Source organism: Neodiprion virginianus, chromosome 5, assembly GCF_021901495.1.
Source record: "Neodiprion virginianus isolate iyNeoVirg1 chromosome 5, iyNeoVirg1.1, whole genome shotgun sequence".
Classification (NCBI taxonomy): domain Eukaryota; kingdom Metazoa; phylum Arthropoda; class Insecta; order Hymenoptera; family Diprionidae; genus Neodiprion; species Neodiprion virginianus.
In genome coordinates, this window is record NC_060881.1 from 5,753,971 (window position 1) to 5,775,826 (window position 21,856).

The window sequence follows — 21,856 nt, forward strand, 5'->3', positions numbered from 1 at the left end:
TCGCACCAAGAGACAAACCTGTTCTTCATGTTTGGAATTTTTTAACTGTCAAGAATATTAATTGTCCGACGATCGTTTTCTCCGATTCTTATTATCGAAGCGGTAGTTTTCAACAATCGTTTCGATTAAAAAAATCCTTAACCCAGGGTATATTTCAAGGATATCCAACAATCCGATCTTGCGGTCGAAATAAAATCGAGGTGTTGGAATTACGCGTGCAATAATATTCTTCAAACAAATCCCATCGATTAATGCCCCCCCCCCCACGTTACATTCGTACCGACCAATTTTTGTTTCCCCCCCGAGAGTAGGAAGGGGATGCGAATGAGAGTCGCGTTGATGAATCGTTTAAAGTTGAAAAGGACGGAAAGGCAAAGTGAAAGGGTAGAGGGGGGAGGAATTCGATATTGCTAAATCGAGAATCGACCGAAAGTGTAGCGTCACAGCCGAGGAGGGGGATGATCGCGATCAGGGGACAGGAAGCGTCGAAAGGATGGTCAGGATGAGGGGGTGGGGGAGGGGGAGGCGATAGGAATTCTATACAGGTCAGCTAATACAAAGGGCGGCGATAGCGTCGAAGCCGAAATGAACCGACGGAGCCGATCGAATGTATAATCTCTCCTCATAGCCGCGTGTACGTATTTTATACACATGTGCATGGAACGGACGGGCAGCTGGTCGAACGGCTAGCCAACCGTCGAGGCAGCTTCTGGCGATGAGTCGATATTGAGATCCGTACGCGCGGCGGACTCGCGGGTTTATACACAATATATCTGAAAGAGAGCAGCGACGGCTGCAGCCACCCGGCTGGTCCGTCAGTTCGTCGGAACGTTCGCCCATCCATCCATCCGTTCATCCGTTCGTCCATCCACCCACCCATCCATCCATCCATCCGTCCATCCGTCCGCCGGTTCGTCATCTGCAATATAAACCACAGCGAAACACCCTTCTCTCTGTTTGCGTATAAGAGAGAAGCTTGCCTCGCGGGGTTGTCATTCGATCGCTAGTCAAGGTTTTGGCGCCGCGATGAAAAGGCTGTTCGGACGGAAGCGCGTGTCCTTCCTAGACGTAGGTGATACTACTTCGTGACACTAGATATTCTCGCCACCCTCTCTAAGTGCTCTTATACCCCCCATCGTTGTCCACTGCTACTTTATACTTTTCACTTTTTTACTACGGAGTGATAACCTGAACCGTACGTGTATGGTCGTTATTTATTTTCTTTATCTCACTTTTTTCAATCCCTTTTACCCATATTTGTATAATTACTTGACAATATTTCCTCCTCGTTACCGATTTTCGTACGATCGTTCTCATCGCTGTTTAATTGATCTGTGTCGGTAGTTCGTCGCTCAACGGAAAAGTAAACAGTGTGTTTTGTCTAAACGTTGTCTTGTTAACTATCAGCGGTACTCGCCAGGTGTCACTAAAAGCTCGGTGTTCCCGGGGTCGAAGGATTTTTCGCACCTGTGGTAAAACCTGCCGCGCTACCTCCTGTGATTCTTTATTAAAAAATCACGGCGGATTTTTTATAGTGCCAGTAAATCGGTGCGATGTCCTTATATTCTTTTTTCTTTTTTTTTTTTTTTTTCGTCATCATTATACTCATTTCGTTTAATTTCCGTGAAAATTATACACTCACTTCTTATTTGATTTTTATCCAAATGCCACTCGTACGATTTAATAATTTTCAACTTAATTTGTGTCATAATTGAGTGACCAAAAATTATCGATTTTCAATCGAGATCTTAAACAATTTTCATCCAACGTCAATATCGCGTAATGATCATTAGTGTGTATTTCTGAGTGAATCTTCGAGGACTGTTGAAATTTTTTTTGAAAATTGATACCTGTGTCAAAATATCAGAAACTTTTACACCTCCGTTCGATAAGTGTTTTGCCAAGAGAATAAAGAATCGACAAAAGTCCGCAAAAAGTTGAAGTCAGTATCGTCTTATTACAATTATTATTTACATCATTATTATAGGATCGCATAAACTACTGAAACAATAACGAAGATGAACGTTAAAAGTTTTTTTTTTTTTCGTCTCAGACGAAGTCAGCGCAATCTTCAAATAAGTGATATTACTTCACATAGAGATAACTTCGTATAAAGTCCTGCTCAAAGTTGACTGAATTTCAAAATAGAATATTCAATAACCTCGTGTATTCTCTTCAATTTTTCAACCTTTATCCGCTTCACACTACCTTCACCCAAAAAGCGATTAATTATGAGTTATCTATAATAATTTGTCTCACTTAGTTGGCGGACTTTTTTCGCTACATTCGTACATTATCAGCTCCATCCTTTTCGTATACTCTACATGTAAGATAATCGACTGACCTAAAGCTTATTCAAGAGCAAGCGAAAATTAGTGTGAATGACAAGAAGAAAAAAAAAAAAAAATAAGAAAACAAAAACGCGTGTTTGATGGAATATTTAATCGGCTATTTAGCTCTCGATTCAAATTCGCCGATCTGATAGCATGACTAAGAGACACCATCTCGGCTCGGATAGTTGATGTTGGAGGCGATGGTTGAGGACTCTAATGCCCTTTGCTCCTGGGGCGTATTCAAATGACTGCAGGGGCTGGAAGCGAGGGCGAAATCAAAGTTTCGAGTTAATTAATCCGCTCAAAGATCCCGGAAAGTGCCTCGTTTCGAAACACCTTATATACGTACGTGCCGGGTGTTTATATAGGTATACAGCGTAGCTCGGTAAATTTTCTCTACCGATTGGAATATCGGGTCGCGATACGTAAAAGCGAGGCTCGACTGTTTGGAATTCCATCGAGAAACCGCAAGCTCGTCAACTCTATCCAGCCACGTTAAATAACCGAGTCCCGCTTTTACCCTGCAATGGACATACCGCGACGGAGTTGCTTGAGGGGAAGCTTAACAATTATCAAGCTCCTTACAATTGAATTATAAAAGCCGGGTAACGGCAACGCGAAGCCGTAGCTTGTGAAAGCATTTATTCGTAAACGATAACAATTGTATTCACCATAGAATTTGTATGCCGGAAAACAGAAATGATTGAATCGTTTGCAAACGTTCCTACGTAACGCGTAACATAGTTTCGTCTAATTCACTGTCCTGGGAATCCGAAAAAGAATCTAGAGAGATGGATACACTGCTCGAAGTGATGCAACATGTGTTCCAGTTTAAATCATTTGGCCGATTGCCAGTCCCACCGCCGAACATATCGAAGTTCAAGCGGTGGTTTGGGGATCAGAAACGACGCGGGTTCACGGACGAACGATTATCCCCCATAATTATTGTCAAACATGCGGTGAGGATCGGGAGACATTAAATTCGTACTCGCGATATCAAGGCTGACGACGAAACTTTTGACGAGAAATTCGTACGTTTCAAATCACGGTATACGCGCAGGACGATATAAAGGACTTTTCAGAAACTGGAGTGTATAAAGTGTTTATCTCCCGGGAAATAATTTCGTCCCAAAAACTGCGCAGAAACGATAATTTCAAACGTCCTGCTTCGGGATATAATAAAATCGTCTCAACCATATACTTTCTCCTCTTCAGAAGTTCTGTATAACACACCGAGAGTTACACCCTGTCACTCCGAGTCTTAAAAGCCCCCTAAACCATGGTTATAAACGGCTAGAGCGCACAGCGAAAGCTCGCTGAAAGCTCTATAGGTCGCGTCGTTTTAACCGCGAGGCAATAAGCTGGCGAATCACGTACAGAATTGAATGCACTGCAGAACCATCGAAGTCTGAACTGATATTGCGTGTCTTGTGGATGTGCCGATAAAAGAGAGAGAGAGAGAGAGAGTGAGAGCGAATTGCATGATAAATGACGTGAGGTGCAGTCGGCTCTCGCCGCAAGGCCGGAGAGCTTGAATTCGGACGAAAGCTCCCGAGCCCGAGAGCTTTGCGGCAAGAGACGACTGGACAGTGAGATTATAAGTGTTTAAGCGCGAAATAAGGCGCCTTCCCCTAAAGCCTGAAAATGTCTTTCTAGGCGCGTGAGGTAACGTCGGAGAGACTCTGACGTGACTCTGAAACAATTCGTTTGTCGCAGAGTCCCGACGACCATGAGAGAACCTCGTCGTCGCGCGAATTAGACGAAAACGCGACGGGACGTGGAATCAGGAGACAAGGCACCAGAGGACACGGAGCCATCGCCGGAGCGCCTTCGTCGTCATTTCGTCGGAAACCGTCGACGGCGTCTCCTGCCAGAGCGATCACCCCGGAATTGATTCAGGTGAGACGTCAAATTTTCGACATACTTCTTTCCCTTTCGACTTTTTTCATCATTTTTAACGACGGATTAGCGTTTCGAGGATATCTTATTTTCGCCAGAGGTTCGAGATCTTTTTTCAAATTTTGCAAGAAAATATTAATCCTTGATTCAGCATCGAGGTTTCGATTTTTTTTTTTTTTTTTTTTTGAATAAAAATTATTCAACACCCTCTAGGTGTTACTCTGGTGTAGATTTGAATTCCGGCCAAGTTTTAATCTCGTAACTTTGCGGATCTGCTGTGTATACCAGCTTACGCCTTAAACTCGGCAAAGCGGAAAAAGAGAGAAAACAAAAAAAAAAAAAAAATGTGACGAAAAAATAACCCGGCAAAAACCAATTTCATTATAGCTATAAAATTCTCGCTGCCGGTGTTTCGTATTTATTTCCTCGCTCCGAGTTTGTATCATTCACGATTTTCATTTCTAATTCGCATGTTGTATATATATATATATGTATTGTAATTTTTAACACTTTTCTATCACGATCTAACAGCTCTATAAATTTTTATTTCGTCGACTATGTCTTATAAAATAGAAAAACAAGACAAGTATCTATTTGTACTTGAATATAGTTAATCGAGTCAAAGTTTTTTTTTTTTTTTTATCATTATTATTTTTTTTCTATTCGTCTCTCAATTCTCGCGGTATAGGAGGAAAACAACATGCAAATTATTTTGCGAACGTGACCTAGATATCGCATAGCTTGAGTACGAAAATAGTATGTACGAAATTTAGTAAGACTTAAATAAAGAAAACAAACAAAAAAAAAAAAACAAGTTCAAACACGCATCGTACGTATAACGTACGTATTAATGCTAGTATTTTTTTTCTCTAATTTTTTATTTCGAAGCATCGTATTCCTCGAAATTCCACTTTTCCCAAATTTTTGTAGAAACAAAAAATCGCACTTTGAAGAAAATACGCGTATTATTGTCGCGGCACGTGGTTACAGGAGGATATAGGAACGCAAAATATATTACCGCAAAGAGTGAAATCACCCGTTCATCCCTCCTTTCTGATCCAGTAGTCGTCATAGATAAAATACACAGAGAAAAACTTTCGTATGAAATAATTGTAACGATAATATGTAACGATTTAGGCATTAAAGAATAAATTGAACAGGTTCACGAACTTATTAAGTAAATTAACAGGCAGCGAGATTAAAATATGAGGTAAATGCTCTTATCGATGCAGCAGCCTTATTTATTTTTGTAAAATATGAAAGCTCCTACACGTCTCATACCTATGACGACTATTAGATCAGAACAATCGGGGCAAAACGGGGGGTGATTTCACCCTTTGTAACAATATTTCGCTACACAGCGAGAGACGTTAAATTTTCATTGCAAGTGCATACGAGCCTTTCAAATAAACATAAATACACACACACAGCACGCACAGAGTGTTCGGTCGCGTTGGAAATCGTTTAATTACACTTGAAATGCAGGTTGCGTTCAGCTGCAAGCTACGTGCGGCGTTTCGTCAGTTCGTATAATAATCCGCTACTGCAGAGAAGCGAGCGTTAAACAGCAGTGGCGCAGAAGCTTGATATTTGTTATTTGCAATTGAGAAGTCCGCGTTGTAAATAAGAAGCGCCGCTTGAAGCACGCGTGTTTTTCATACCAACATCTAAATCCTCGGTTGTATACGTGCCTACGCAACTTGTGCTTCGAGGCCATTGCCAACTAAAGGCGACGCGAGGCTCGTCGTCAGTTAACTCTTGTCTTTTGGACACGACCGATCGTCGCGTGTGTTGTCGTACCCCTAAGGTGCAAAACTGATTCGCGTATTAACGGCTGAAGGAAAGTGTGAGAGAATAAAGAGAAAGAATAAAAAAAAAATCATCGAGCTTTTTGGTCCCTCGTGAAGAGTAGATATAGATCGCAGTTTTATTACGTGTACACACACGTAACGTAGATACGGAGTTGGAAAGTTATCGACGACAGACGACAACCGTGAAACGAATTTTGTGCCGGTTATGATAACATCGCTACGTTCAAACGGCAATGTCGTCATTGTTTACGCTTTAACTAGGTGTGCGTGTGTGTAGTGGTGGACTGCCTCGTTAATTTCAGTTACAGCCTGTTAATAAGCGGGCGTAGATAGAGTCCAAAGACGGTATGCGATCGGCGATAAACATTCTTCGACGTCTTGTCAGCTGCGGGATTATCGGTATTGAATTAAGAGAACGAACGAAAACAACGGGAGAAAAATACAGGCATGAATTGCCAGAAGCCGAACTCGCGCTGATCGGAAGGTCGGTCAGCTCTTCGAACATCCGATGACGATCGCATCTACGATAGATACAAATGGTCAAATTAGGATCGAAAATGTACCTCTACGTCGTACGCGCCGTTTGCAAGTGGAAAAATAAAGCGTTCAAACATCGAAAAGCGATAATAAGTATACTCGGCGATCTGACTCGGTTACAATTACGCGGATCGCAAGATCGCGATCCGTTTCGGTTACTTTTCAATCTATCTTTACTCACCCCCGGTATTTATTCCATTTTATGTACAGGAAGGGATCGAGGATGAGGCCAGACAGGGAACCAGCAGATCCGACTTCAGGCGTCAGTCCACCAGGAATGACCAGGACGCAGCTGGACCGAGTAGAAGGTAATTGTGGTGAAAAATTTCCCCGATTACCGATTATCACTTTTCATCACCTACAAAGACTAGAAATTATCCCGCTGAAAATTGTAGCTGACGATTTTTAATCTTACGAGTTTAGAAAATTAAAGTTAAATTCCATTTTTCAACTTCGATGTGTCGAAATGATCGGTGATCGACAATGAGACGATCGTTTCGAATTTCCCGCTAGCGTGACGCGGTTACAGTATTTATATTAAAATTTTGAAATTTTTTGAATCTATGCAGACAACTGTATTCGCTGTTGTTACACTGACAAAAATTTCATTTCCTACGGTAACTTAAAAAATTCACTAACACAGGTATCGTTAAAAAGCACTGTTTGAACATCGTTGGAATTACGGAAAACGAGGTACGCGTAAACATTTTGCGCTATCGTCGATCCTTTTATGGTAATTGCAACGCAAAATCAGTTTGCGAGGTTTACTCTACTTTTTTATTTAAACAAGGCTTTGACGTCAATTTATCGTTGCACGAGCATTAAATTTTCGCAACGGTTGCAAGAAAATCTAGTGAGACAATGATCGTAATGAAAAAGAATAGTAACGGACACTAGACTTTCCGGTAACAGCTGTAAAACTAATTTTCATTTTCTACCTAGAACTTTTTCGATTGTGGTAAAAAATGAAAATAGTTAAGGACCGAGCGGTAACCGGAAATAAAAATTTCTCTCAGTGTATTATCCTTGTAATTAATATTCCTGTTATCGTGTCCCTCGAGGATGAATAATTATATTGTTAATTAAATCGTCGATTCAGCTTTTGTAATTACTCGCGTGGCAATCGGTACACGTGCCGTTATACCGCATTTACACCATTCTCTAACTTCCACAATACGCGTACATATAAACGTGTATTATACAACGATAACGGAATATGAATTGACCCAGAAATAGGGAGAGGATGATGATTCCAGAAGTCAACGCGTGCTGTTTTTTTTTTTTTTTTCTTTATTTTTATTTCCGATGTCGTATAACGCGACGTACTTCTCTTCTGTTTTAAGATTTTTTTATTTTCATAATATAAGATCGTCGCGCTACAAGTGACCATAATTTCACCGACTGCTGACCATAATTTTCAACCGAATTGCCACGCGGCGTGTCGTTAATGCACATAAATTCACCCTCTTGGTAAGAAATACGCGTGAACTAATATCCGATGTAACTATAATCGATCATTCCAAACGTATGTTGATTTTTTTTTTATTTTTTGCAAACAGGTTTTTTTTAGCATTTGCTTTTGGCACGAGCCATGGATTGTCTGATATTTTTATTTTTTAGATTTTTCGACGAAAGAAAAGGATCAAACTGTGAATTGAAATGAGAAATTTTTACGATTTAAAAAAAAATTTTATAACGTTCGCTCTAAATATCATGTACGTTTCATTCGCGTGATTAGAAACAATTTTTTTTTTCAATCGTTTACTTTTTCGACTGTAATGAATTTTTTCTACCGAAATTCTGGTAATACACAAATATAGGTGATATCCGTAAAACGAAAAAATTGTCGAAACGGAATTTGATGATAGGAAAAAAAATGGAATGAAATAGCAAAGACACTTGTTTCACTGTAATACTTGCATATCGCGTAATAGTATCTGTAATTTATAACGTTACAAGCAACACCATCGGCCTGTTCATCTTGGCTAGTTGCCAAATTGCGACACGAGTAAACGCCTGCCGTTGTTAAATACCCGTTTAATTACATTGCAAGATATGTAGGTACAATGCCAGCTGACGTCCCGGGCGTATAATTCGTGTCGTCGGTTGATCAAACGTAAAGGTAATTAAACTCGATTACTCGCGGTTTGCAAATTGTTGTTTTTTCCGTCGGCAATAACGAATCATTCCACAGGGTTGCAAAATTTCATCAACGTATGCGCCGAATAATGCAGCAGTGTCGTTTTTGTTTCAAACGTTTTTCCCAACTCGTGATGAATTTACGATTTTTTTTTTTTTTTTTTTTAACCAACGGTGGTTTTAAATAATTAATTTATATACATCGCTACATCTACACTTCGAGTTGAATGTCGAGTTTCCGGGTGAATTTAGTTCTCTGAATCAGGTTCGATCTGAAAATCGCGTGCTTTACTACAGATAGTACAAACTGACCGTGCGGAATGAAACGATCGTCGAACTGCAGACGGGATGGTTTAGGAAATGAAATGGAAATTAGCCTGATTATCTAAAGAGCCGGACGTATTTAGCGTATAATGAAAATTGCGGGTCGCGAAGAAGTGGTTTCGAGGAGAGAGAAACTGCCCGCCTTGCATCGATTTATGTATATAAAATCAGTCGAACAGGTCGAGAATCCCCGATGATTTTCTCTCGCCACCGATCATTGAGTATAATTATGCCAGATACAGAATCGGGTAAAACCGTAAAACGCTGCACTTTCGATCACGCGTTTATCATATCTATTCGCTCGACGTGTTCCCAGATCCTCCATGAAACAATCCCTCAGGAAAAAGGCGCCGTCGCCACCGAAGGGTGCCGGTACTCTTCGAGAGGTCAGCGAAGAGGGCGAAGATCAGCCTGCACAACAGGCCAAAAGCGAAGGACCGAGGCCGAAGTATTCCTCGGATGAAAGTTCCGACGAAGAGGACACTCGAGACTTGGAGGGAAACGTGTACACGAAGGCAGGGATCGAGGTGAGTGATGCGAACTCGGGAACTTGCTTATAAGTTCAACATTGCTGCAGGGGTTTAATATTGTGGGGAAAGGGGGAGGAGGGAATTGATTAACCGTTGCGATTTATTTATTTGTTTATTTTATTTTATTTTATTTTATTTATTTTTTTTTTTTTTTTTTTTTTTGATCGTGAACGAAACGAAACGGCGATTTTATCGCGTCGAATCTCTTGGTTTTCAGATATCCAGAAAGAGCGCCGGAAACGTGAAAAGAACGAAGGAGGAAATCGAGGCCGATCCAGAACCGGAGGACAAGTTTGGATACACATCGAGTGAGTCGCATGCTTTTTATTTTTTAATCAAATTTTCCCACGGAAAATAACTGTGGAAGAGTCGAATTTGCGAAACGTCGGTTTGCCGATGACGCGTGATTTACGGTTTCCAAGAATTTTGGAAAATTCTTGTGTTGTACCGGAAATCTAGCGTTTGCAAGAACTCGACGACGATACACTGCGACGTTGGACGAAATTCAATCTCATCGAAGTATTCTCGCGTCTTGAATTCTATCCCGTTCCAACGAATCTTGTCATAAATCTCAGGTACGTCCATTCGGGATGAAAATACTTTTTTAAACTTGGGAATATAACAGGGAGGGAAGAAGCCAGGCATGCATAATACGAATTTACCTTGAAAATATTATTATTCTTATAAAGGTGTATCTACACGTGATTTTCGCGTTACACAACCTACACACGCGATAAGTCTTCATATTTGAGAATAATAAGCGACCCGCAAGGAAGTTCCCAACAATTTTCCATTTTCCTATCGGAAAATGTTTACGTCACAATGCAAGCGAGTTGCGGGGGAGCTTCTGGTTTACTAACGTGTTTGTATACGATGTCAGAGTGAGCTTTGAAAGCCGGTGGATAAAGACAGGAGATCCTTCCGCCCAACTTCCCCCCCCCCCCATCTCTTGGAAGATTTATTTCAACCGACCGAGATCCGGACTTTCCGGATCGTATTAGCCCTTGTTTTATGATTCGTACACACGCAATGCGCGTATGTATTATATGCATGTATATATGTATACGTGTATATATGTATCACGTGAACAAAAGTTGCGGATGAAACTTGTTATAATGTCGGCCGCTTCTTCTTGCCCGGAACGTATCGCACGGATTACCATCATCTCCGCTCAATCCTCAAGGAACGGTGAATAAGATAAATATTCTGCTACTTCTTTCTTTCTTGCCCTTTTTTCTTCCTGTAACAAGGAATACCGGCTTCCTTCCCTGAAGGAAACTCGTGTCTTTTCCGGCACGAAAAAAAAAAAAAAAAATCGTTCTTTTGCCAATTATCTGTTAGGTGAAAGAATCGTCTTCGTTTGATCGGAACGGATGAAAGGAAAATGAATGTTCAAGGAAATGTTTTGAGAAATGTACGATTGAAGTTAATCCCACTGAATTTGATAGAAAATAAACCCCTCGTTATACCTAAGAAATTTTAAGATCGCAATTTTCCGTACTTATCAAATCTATGAAATTTCGTGACAGAACTTGTCACTGTTTGTTATAAAAGTGTAACGTATTTTTTATCGACCGACTAATTTGCAGAGATTTTATACATATAGTTCGTAAATATTTGGTAAACTGCAAACTGCGTTTGGCGTTGTAATTGCTGTAAGAAAAATCTGTCTCAGTGATTGCAAAAGAACCGGTTGAAGTTTGTGGTGTGGGAATTTTTTCTCATTGTTGTTTCGATCGGATTCAGCGACAACTATAATAATAAACGTGAATTGCATCGTAGAAACTTTGGTTTATTGTAATATTCGCGTACAAACACTTTCTCGCGGCAAAGATATACGCATCGTTAAATCCTGTACAAAGACAGTTGTTATAAAATATACGTGATATCTTGAATCTTCACCAGAAATTATGCGATTCTTTTTTATCCGAGTTGCTTAATCGCTTTTTGGTCGGTCAAACGTGACGCTTACTCGTAAGCTACCTTATTACCCTGCAGCATTTGTTTGCTCAGGAAAATATATTGTCGGATACTTCCCACGCTGATCTCGATGAAAAGAAAGAAAAGAAAAAGGCAGATGAAACAAAGTCGAGAGAAAAAAAAAAAAAGAAGAAACACCTTCATTCGCCGATGTAACAACGAAATTCTTTCTCCGGTTAGGCGTCTCAGAAAATATCGATACTCTGTACTCTTTTATATATTATACGTATAAAAAGTGTTTGTTTGTAAAGGCGTATACAACACATTACGTATGTAGGTACCTTACACGATACATCGGTCGGAAATTTTTGATCCGTATATACGGCGTGTATCGTTTGTGTCATTACGTAACAGACAAAAAGAAGAAGAGGAATAAGAAGAATATGAAGAAAATGACGAGACGGCAATTTTCAAAGCTCGCACAGAAAAGTAAGTCCAAAGAGAATACAAATGCCGGGAATATGAAATAGGTGTGAAAGGAAACTAGAACCTAGTACTTACTGTACAACTGGAATGCATAAATATTTTCACTAGAACGAATTCCACGACCGTGCTTTGCAGATATACACGCGTTATACGACTTTGGGTACCTCAACTCCGTTTCGCTTCGGTCTTCTTCCTCCTCGTCTTCTTTCTCTTCTTCATCATCCTCTTCTATTTCTTGTCCTTTCTATTTACACCGTGTAAAAAAAAAAGAAGCAAGAAACTGTTATTCCATCTCTTCGTTTACGCCTCGGTACCTATCGGAGCTTTTCCGAGCCAGTCCTCGAAAAGCTGCCGAGTTTTAAAGCCGAGTGACTCTCGTCTCGGCTTGTCAAGATTTCTCAAAACATTACGAAACTCGCTCGGCTGCGAACTTCTCCGTCGTTTTCAAGCGATTCTTACAAAGTCGAGTACGTACGTGTTTTTTTCTTCGTCTTTTTCATATTCTTTTCTCTTCTTTTTTTCTTCTTTGATCTCTCTTACACTTCTGTACAATTTTTGCGTTTCTTTATACAATATGTGCAGTATATGTAAACTCCGCTTGAAATTTGTTGTAAAAAGTTTGACTCACCCCTTTATTTTTCCCCGCTGAGATTTGTATCTCGGTCGAATTTCCGTTTGATCATTTGACGTTGGTACGTGTTCCAGCTGAAATTGAGAGAGGTCTGAGAGAGATAAAGAGAGAGAGAGAGAAATTGTGGCGTTCCATGCAGACACCGCTCACTGGATCATTACCATAATGACCGTACCCTCATTTCCTGGAAGTCATTAGAGATTGCCTATCGTCTAATCGTAAGTTTCGTTCGACGATCTAGTCGAGATCAACTGCGCACCTCTCTAACCTACGAGTTACGAAATTTATCGACGTGTCGTGTCGGTGGCTCGTTAAAAAAATTTGAAAGGGAGACACGGACTGAGAGAAAGAGAGAGAGAGAAGCGGAGTGAATCGCGATGAGAAATGTGGATGCTTTTTTTCAGCATACATACCTATATGTTACGTATCTAACGTAAAAGACAAAATTTTAAGGACAGTAGTTTTTTCACTGTTTGAAACAAAACCCCGACACGAGTTTTATGCGGTTTTTCACTGGAACACACTCAGCGCCGAGATGCGAAGCATGCTTTTCTGAAAAAGCTCCGTTTCAACGCTGAAAAGGTTATCGAGCCTTAGCCACCGGGTTTTACACAACTATATATGTACGCCCAGTATTATTTTACGTTTGTAAATGGCAAGCCGTCTCGTATGAATCTAGCAGCTGGCTCATTGTGCATTTTCCACATACCCAGAGGGTGGTTTTTTTTCTCTCCTCTTCGCAAACTTTTTCTGTGAACAAACGATTCTCCTGAGGGGTGGGGATAAAAAAAACTAATATCGCGAATTTTCAAATGTGCGAAAATTTGGTTCGTAGAATTATTAACATTCGGAAAGTCCAAGTAGAGAAAATTGAAAATACAGAACGTCGAAATACACAAAGGTTGAAACCTAAAACGACAAAATTTAGAATCTGTAAAGGATTTTCTATTAACGAGACGAATCCCAACGATTGTATATTTTGGCATTCTGTATTCCAACCTTTTGGTGTTTTCATTTCTCCAGACTTCGGCTTGGTATATTTTTAAATTCTATAAATTAAGTTTTCACTTTTTAAAAAATTCAATACCATCACCCTTATATTCTTTGACCCTTTTATATTTTAACCCCAACCACTCTTGACTATGTTAACAATCGGTCATGCATAGATGATCGTCAAAGATGTCCTCAGAATCGCATATTTTCTCATAAAAATTGCAATAAACTATTTCACCCCGGAGATCCGCTCAAATTATATCGTTTCGCATTTCGAATCGAAAGAGGAAAGAAAAATACTCGACCACTTTATCCTTTGTAAATTCGTTCTGAAATCGAGATAAATAACGGTGCCCCATTTACGTAGATAAATATGTTTATAAATTCATGCATGTATACTCCGAGATTCGAGTGCGCCTGAGAGGGGATCCCGAATTTCACAAATTCAACGTTACATACATATATTTTTTACGTACATACTCGTATAATATTTGCAGAGGGGTTTCGATACGGAACCGTACTCGAATATAAACTGTCCAAACAAAATTCCCGCGATGTTTAATATTTGCTTCGCACTATATCTTTCATTTTCATCTCTTCACCCCTTTACTTTTTCTAATCGTATTTTATTCTTCTGTTTGAAATTGTCTCGAACAATTCAACGCTATCCAGGCGCGCAGTGAGAACACGCGAATCTATGAGTTGTTAAGTAGTAAATTTAGACAATTCCGTCGCGATTGTTTAATTGTATATAATAAATTGTACGAGATGAGAAAATCAATTTGCACAATATAAATTATGTAAACGTATATGTATAAAAAATAGATCCTAGTACGTACGTTCGAAGTAGGTATATTTATATAATATTTGTTCCGCACATAGGATAAAGTCGGATAACTTTTCCTTCAAATTTTGATCAAAGGCGCAAATATTACAGGGAATTTTATTTTTGGTACTGACATTTCGTTCCATATTCGACACGCGTGCTATTTTTCGCGTGTGGCAAAAACGATTCGGCAAAAACCAGCTTACAATTTTTATTCACCAGGACGGTAAAAAATTAAAATTCACGCCGTGTGCAAAATGGGCTTAAATCGTTGTGTACGATCATTGTATTACAGACTCTTGCGATTGAACTGCGGAGCAAAAAATTTCTCTCTTTATGTATTACGTAATATGAGCGTGAAAGAAAACGGTTTTATCCCGTAAAGGATCGCTGGGAACGTTGATATAGCGTAATTAGACTAACGGTGAAGAAAAAAAAAAAAAAAACACAGCGAAGAAAGAAAGAAAAATGAGAATAAACCGAGAAAGAACGCTGAAAGAGCTGCGGATATAAATGAGATACTTACGATGAATCGTTGGATCGCTTAGAATGAAAATGCCACGGTGATTTGGAAAGTATCGGGATATTGTCCGACTCCATTATACATCTATATACCTATATATGTGTAAGTATAATATTGGGGTACACGCGTCGAGAAGCGAGTCGTTGAACGACTGCGTCAGCAGCTTTTACCAAACAATAAAAATTACTTTAATTTTAAAAATTACGTACGTCTCCGCAGTCCTCTCTCATTCTCAGCTGCCTTATGAAAGAATTTTATACGTTTGTCTCTCGATCAATGAAGTTTGTTTTATCTCTATAGGCTGAAATCTTGATCAATATATACCGACAATCGGTCTCTAAAACCTCCAATTAGTTTGATAAGTAGGGCTTTGCCAGAGTTTATTATTTTTGTTTTTTTTTATATTTTCCTTCAAGGGGGTTGAAAATGTAGAAGGGTGAGAAAGTAAGGGGGGCGCAATTTAATTGAATCATTAAAATATGGGAAAATCGTTTATTTGGCTAGAATTTGAAAATGTAGAAAAGTCTGAATCCAGAAAGGACAAAGTATAAAGAGAGCTAACAGAATCGTCAGAATTCTAACTCGATCTATGTATTCTGCTGTTCTAAACTCTCATTGTTCTACATATTGACTTTTCGTACATATCGAATCTGTTTCTAAATTTCACAATTCTATCGAATACATTTCAGCATTTTAAAAATTTATGCATCTCGATCCTTTTGTCAATATCTAGCGAGACTGTGAGTAATGATCTTTCTACACATTTTCACCCCATCCTCTCTTTTTTTCTTGGTACTTTTATACTTTTTTCGTTCATTGGTACGAACATGATCAGCCTTTCATTCACTCATGTGATAGGTAATATACGTATGTTGCGTTATGGGGCGGGACTGAAGTATCGAAAGCGCTTAATTCCGAATTACTTTGCGGCGAAACTTGAAGTAAAGAAATCAAACTTTCAAGAAACAACAAAGTTTCGAATGGTCGATCGGAAACCCGACGGATCAAACTTCCGGAATGCAAGATTCCGAAAATTCAACTTAAGATAGAGCAAACTTCTGAAAAGTAAATTTTCGCAACTTTTAAAATTCGGAATTTCAACCCCGCCCCCGCGGTACGTCCCTAAATGTATCATCGGGGGTGTGACTCGTTATCATCGACAAAACGAGAAGGCGAACCCTTGCCGTGTCATCCGCTCCAGGATTCGGTTAGTCGACATCTCCAGCAGGCCTTCGGGATTGAATATTCATGCTATCTCAAACCTGCGATGCAAAACCAACCCCTGTAAACTCAGTCCTGCATAACCGCCGAACTTGTACCTACACCGAATCTAGAAATTCGCTTGGCGCGCTGGTGCAAGGCGCTTTCCGATCCCTTCCCTCATTGAATCATTTATCAATTTATTTCAATTCCATTTACATACACGTGTGAAGAATTTCCAACTTCGAAGACAATAAATAAAATGTCAAATTCTGGTTTGATTAACGTCCGAATCCTCGTGATTTGGGTGTAATTTGGCGATTAAATTTGGACCCCGGTCAGCTGCAGGATCTCAGGAATTACAAGGATCCTTCCTGCTGATTTTCAACCCTGTGTTATACAGGATAATAATGGACGCGTGTTGAGCTTGCAAACAACCTCGGTCGCCGCGTACGTGTTTTCACGTGCTTTTGACGGGTGAGAATTTATCCGAACCCTGATAGTCGATATGTGCGGACCAAACGCTTCGGCGAATCTGGAAAACGCGTTTGCGCTGACGGTTATTTTCGGATTAAACATGTCGTTTCGGTGTATAACGACTGAAAAATCGCAAAAATATCACACCCGTGCCAAAAGTCGGTCCTGATTCGCAGATATTCGTACAGCAAAAGAATTCAAGGCAAACAATAATTTATCTGTGAAATTGATTGTGCAAGTAGTGTGAACATTGCTTTCCGAATATCACATATTTTCAACGCATTTATCATTATTTATTTGGCTTGAACGAATGCAGGGTGAGTCAATTTTGAAGAGAATTTATAATCTAATACGTGTCTTGATTGCTTTAGCTAGTTTTACGATTCTTCGCGTGAATGTACGTCTATAAATTTGATTAACGTTTCATTACGAAAACGTCCGTTTTCACGAACGTCTCAAAGTTGAATAGAATGTTAATTTCCTTCTCGAGCTCGCATTAATTTGGTTCAACTCTGACAACTTGTTATATATTTGTTACAATGCACGCGTTGAAAATTTATTCGCATTACGATGGAACTGAAACGGAAGTGGAATAAACTCGAGCTTTCCTCTAAACTGAAACGTGGCATTTCATAAAAAGTGATTCACGTACAAGCCGGTGGTTCGTTTTCGCCCGAATCAATTTTTTCAACTGTCGAAACCAAGCATTCGCATTACAATGATAATAATGATAACGATAATCGTGGCTACTACCGAATAAGGTGAAAAAGAAACGTACGGCAAGTTTCTCACGTAAAAAAACGACGCAATAGCGTTTCACTTGATAAATATATACCTAATAACAAAGAGGGTGGATTGCTGGATCAAAAAAAAAAAAAGAAAGAAAAAAAAATGGCGATTGAAACAATTCCGCAATATTAAGGCGGAAAGTCGGCGAAAGAATTTTATTTTCTAGGAGAAGATGAGAGACGAGGAAAGGCGGAGAAAAATTGGCGTTTAAGAGTCCGTCGGTTCCCTCGTTGCGTCGACGGCTCCGTTTTATATATGTATATATATATATATACGCGTGCAAACTGCACAGCGGTGACAAATTGCCACGCGAAACGCGAAATTAACACTGCGGAGTCAGGAGGCGTTTCGCCATTCCCGCAAATTCCCAACGAAGCTGGAGTGCCGAAACAAGACACAGCGTGAAGACGAGCCATCTGTGTCAGGTTCGTAGACATCGGACTGAAATTGTCGGGAAAAACGAGAAAAATTCAACCCTTGACGATGCCTACGATACGAGAATAAAAACTCCGCGAATTGGTGGTGAAATAAATTGAAGGAGCGAATTTTCCCGGGGGATAAATTAAGGGATCGTCTTGGTGTAACGGGTCGAAAAAATGGGTCAATCTGATTTTTCAAAGCACTCGTGCAACGAAGAACGGAAAATAAATTGTTAAACGTTTGTTATCTTTTTTTTTTTCTATTTTAATTTATCTTACAAGATTGAGAATGACTTCGAAAAAAAAGAAACAACCACGGTGGGTGATACGGTGGTGGTCGTAAATGTTATCTGAGAAAAAAAAAACAAAATTTGTAAAAAGGTTATTAATCGGTGTGAAAGACGCTATCTTGCTATGGAAGTTTCTTTTTTTTTTTTTTTTTTCTTTAATTAATATTGACAAAATGTGGCGGCGGTTTGAAAAAGTATCAAATTTAGCCTGTTTTGACAGATTTTCGTTAAGAAAATATGAATGATTTTAAACAAATAAGGACGAGTGCTTCGATTTGACATAAAAAAAAAAAATGAAATGGCAAAAATCAGCTATTTCTCGACCCGTTACACTAGGATGATCTCTTAAACACTTTGATCCGTTCCTCTCGCGTCGAATTTCGAACGTTTCGTTTTTTCTTTCGAATTGACAACTGGAGAAAAAAGCCCGGAAGCATGGATCGTGGCTGAAACACGAATTGCTTGAGTGAATTGAAGAGAGGAAAACTGATAAATATCGACACGAAAACATGAAATTCCAACTCGGACGCGTTTCGTCGAACCGGCGTTACAGGCATGTGTGTACATACGTGCCGCGAGTCATTAGGCGCATTGTACCCGATACTAATTTCCGCGCAATCAGCTATCCGTATATCGTACAATACGTGCACAGCTTCGTGCTGATTACCTAATTAACACCGGCGGCCATTTTCCCTTTGCTCACGTATGTATTTGCTGTCGTAGACGGGGAATATTTTTTTTTTAAACCAATAGATCAACTAGAAATCCGGAATAATGCGAGCGAGAATTGTTTAACGAGAAGATATTAAGTATTAGTATTAAACTACAGTGAATTTATGGGAAAAATTGACTTGCAGAAATGTCGGAGATCTTCAAGGTTAATATTATATCCTTTTTTATCTTTAAATCGAGACACTCAAAATTATATAATTTTGGGTAAAAATGTCGTTGATCAGAGGATCTTGGCTTAAGTGAGACTGATGAGTATGTTGTACCCTAAATTAATTGTCAAAGGTTGATTGCATAAATTTTTAATTTTTTTTTTTTTTGTTTTGTTTAATTACTCAAAACTTGTCAAGTAGATACGAAAGAAAAAGACGTATATAAAGCTGGTCCGAAACCAGTCAGAGATGCGAAAGGCCTAGATTTTTCATTTAAAAATTACTTGGATAACCTAAATCCAAGTCTAACCATAGAATGATATTTCTATCTAACCAACAATTGAAATTAATAAATAACTTTAGTAGAAACAACAAGCATATTAGAGTAATTATTGTTTGCTACGATCGAACTCTTTGTATATTACTATACTTACTTCCGAAATGCCTGTATTAATTTTTCAAAAATTATGAAAACGGAGAAATGTAGTCTTCGAAGAAGTAAAAGTTCCCACTTTCCAAATATCAGTATATCTCAATTCTTTCAACGATAATATTTTACACAACTGATACAAATTTCAAACCTTGCAGAGCCTTCGGCCGTTTAATCAATTAATTGACTCGATTCTATAGCATGTGGTGTAATAAATTCGAGGTTTACACGGTATTCGTTAACCGTTGATGTATAGTTTCGGTTTGTAAATACATACACGATGGTTTACAAGTCTTGTTGAGGTCGAGATAATCCTGGCATATATAGCATAAATACGTTATCAAGTATTTTACTGCCAGCCAGAAACTGACCAGCCATCATTCCTGGTTCGCATAATCATAGATTCATCCTGAATCAGTTATTACTTACAAATTTTCAGATCAATTTTTCCTTCATTGCTAAAGTATCGAAAAGTGACAAATTGCGATTAACAGTTCAGCGTGGCGTTCGCTAGATGGATAATTTCCACGGTTTCTCGCGCACAGGATTACCTCCCGTATTACAAAACCCGATTTTGAAACTGTACGAGAACTTTACTCCTGGTATAAAGTCTCGGTTTCGAAGCCGAGGTTTATTAGCGGAATATACAAGCTTGTAGCCGGTTTAGTGCTAAATAGACCCGGATGTTGAATAAAAATAATCCCAAGCGAAAGAAGAAGTGAAAAGTAAAGCGTCGAGTAAGAATCTTGGGGCCTGTTATCGAGCTAAGCGTTGGGCGTTACACGAGGGCGGAGGATACGTATCTATACCTATATACAAGGGTTTTAATTTATAGCCGAAATATTTGGCACGTTGCGTTGTGCGAAATGAAAATGAGAGAGAGAGAGTTTTGCAAGAAGTTCGTAAAAGTGAAACTATAAATATTAACGGCAAAAAGAGACGCGAGCTTTTCGGGCTAAGCGTTCTTACGTCACCTGTGCGGTATATTACAATACACCACATGTGAAATTACACCCTATTTTATTAAACAGTTTACGCGTTTTAATTAAATGTATATGCATATATATATATGTATGTATAGCATCGCTATAATTTTACTCTGTAATCAATCTCGTTATCTTCCTCAGAATGTCGTTTAGTAATAGTGACTGAAAAAGTGTGCAAAACCCAACTAGACGTATATTTGTACTGATAATTCGAAATTATACCTGACTTTGTTAAACCTTTAGGAAATTCACGGAAAAATTCGTAACACTGATTTATAATGATTGGCAGCTTAAAGGGGAGAGATGGAACCGTGTGACTGAAAAAAAATTTCAGCTGTCTAATTTCCACTGGCAATAAACGCGTTGTTTTGAAAAAAAAAAATAAAAGAAAAAAGGACTCACTTATCACCCTGAATCCGGTGTAATCAGATGCCTCGATGTAATGGAGAGAGAGAGAGAGAGGGAGAGAGAGCTAGGCTAGGCTACTTAGACGGCCATTTTGTTTGCCCAGAGGCTAAAGTGGAAGAATGAACTCGGCACGTTTGATTAGAGAATTGGGGGGCAAAAAGGTTGTGACAGAGACGTATGACTCGATGGAGGTTACTTAAAGCGAATCGATATCGTTCCTCAAGGCAGAGACTCGGCGTGTCCATGATAATAACTGAGGTTTCAATTAAGCTAGGGGGGCATTAAAGAGCGGTCCCTTAGATTCTTCGAGTCGAGAAGCGGATCAGTCAGTCTCCAAAAGTGGATGAGCCGTAAAAGTCGAGAACGTGACGGTTTAAATTTCGATGCGCTGTGTATCACGAGTGAAAAGAAGATAAGAAAATCAGAGCGAGGAAACGAAATTTCGATAACTAACAACGTTTAATCCACAACTATTGCAAAGCAAGTTTGGTACAATTAGCGCACAACAGTTTGGTGAGATTCCGTAGTTATTTTATTTATTACTGCCATGTTACAGTTTTCTGGTTATTGAGTAATTAAATCGGTCCGTTTAGTTAACGACAAGTTTTTGAGTCAAATCAGACCCAAGCGTCAATTCATTTCTGTAACGGTTATTACAAGATATCAGATACGAGATGACGATGATGATAAAAAATAAGGTACAGCAATTCGTACTGTATTTTCTGGCCATAACTAAAAAACTAATTTTCATTTCGTTCCGTCATGAAAATCGTTGAGAACGGTAAGCATTACCGAAAATTTCGCATGAACGCGTACAGTGCAAAAGTGTTCTCTGAGTTTTTTGTTGACGGGAAACAAGGCAGCGGGATGTTTTGGCGAGAATAAGAAAAGGCCGAACAACCCGCGTCGTTCCTCCGTTTCCAACAAGCCCGACTCCGAGGTACACCGAGTTCCAATTAGATATCTCTCTGAACTCGGCCGATGGCTCGGAGCCTCCGGGACGAGCCGACCTAACCTGATGTCT

General features: G+C 39.3%; 1 protein-coding gene across 7 annotated transcripts in view; it reads left to right on the top strand.

Annotated features, from left to right (window-relative positions):
* Positions 1–21,856, top strand: part of LOC124305311 (uncharacterized) — a 166,018-nt gene that overhangs the window by 103,064 nt on the left and 41,098 nt on the right. For all 7 annotated transcript variants that reach the window (XM_046764566.1, XM_046764571.1, XM_046764564.1 and 4 more), the window contains 4 exons: positions 4,050–4,232; positions 6,791–6,888; positions 9,360–9,570; positions 9,791–9,881. In XM_046764566.1, coding sequence (XP_046620522.1) covers positions 4,050–4,232; positions 6,791–6,888; positions 9,360–9,570; positions 9,791–9,881 — 583 coding nt within the window. The remainder of the gene's footprint in view (positions 1–4,049; positions 4,233–6,790; positions 6,889–9,359; positions 9,571–9,790; positions 9,882–21,856) is intronic.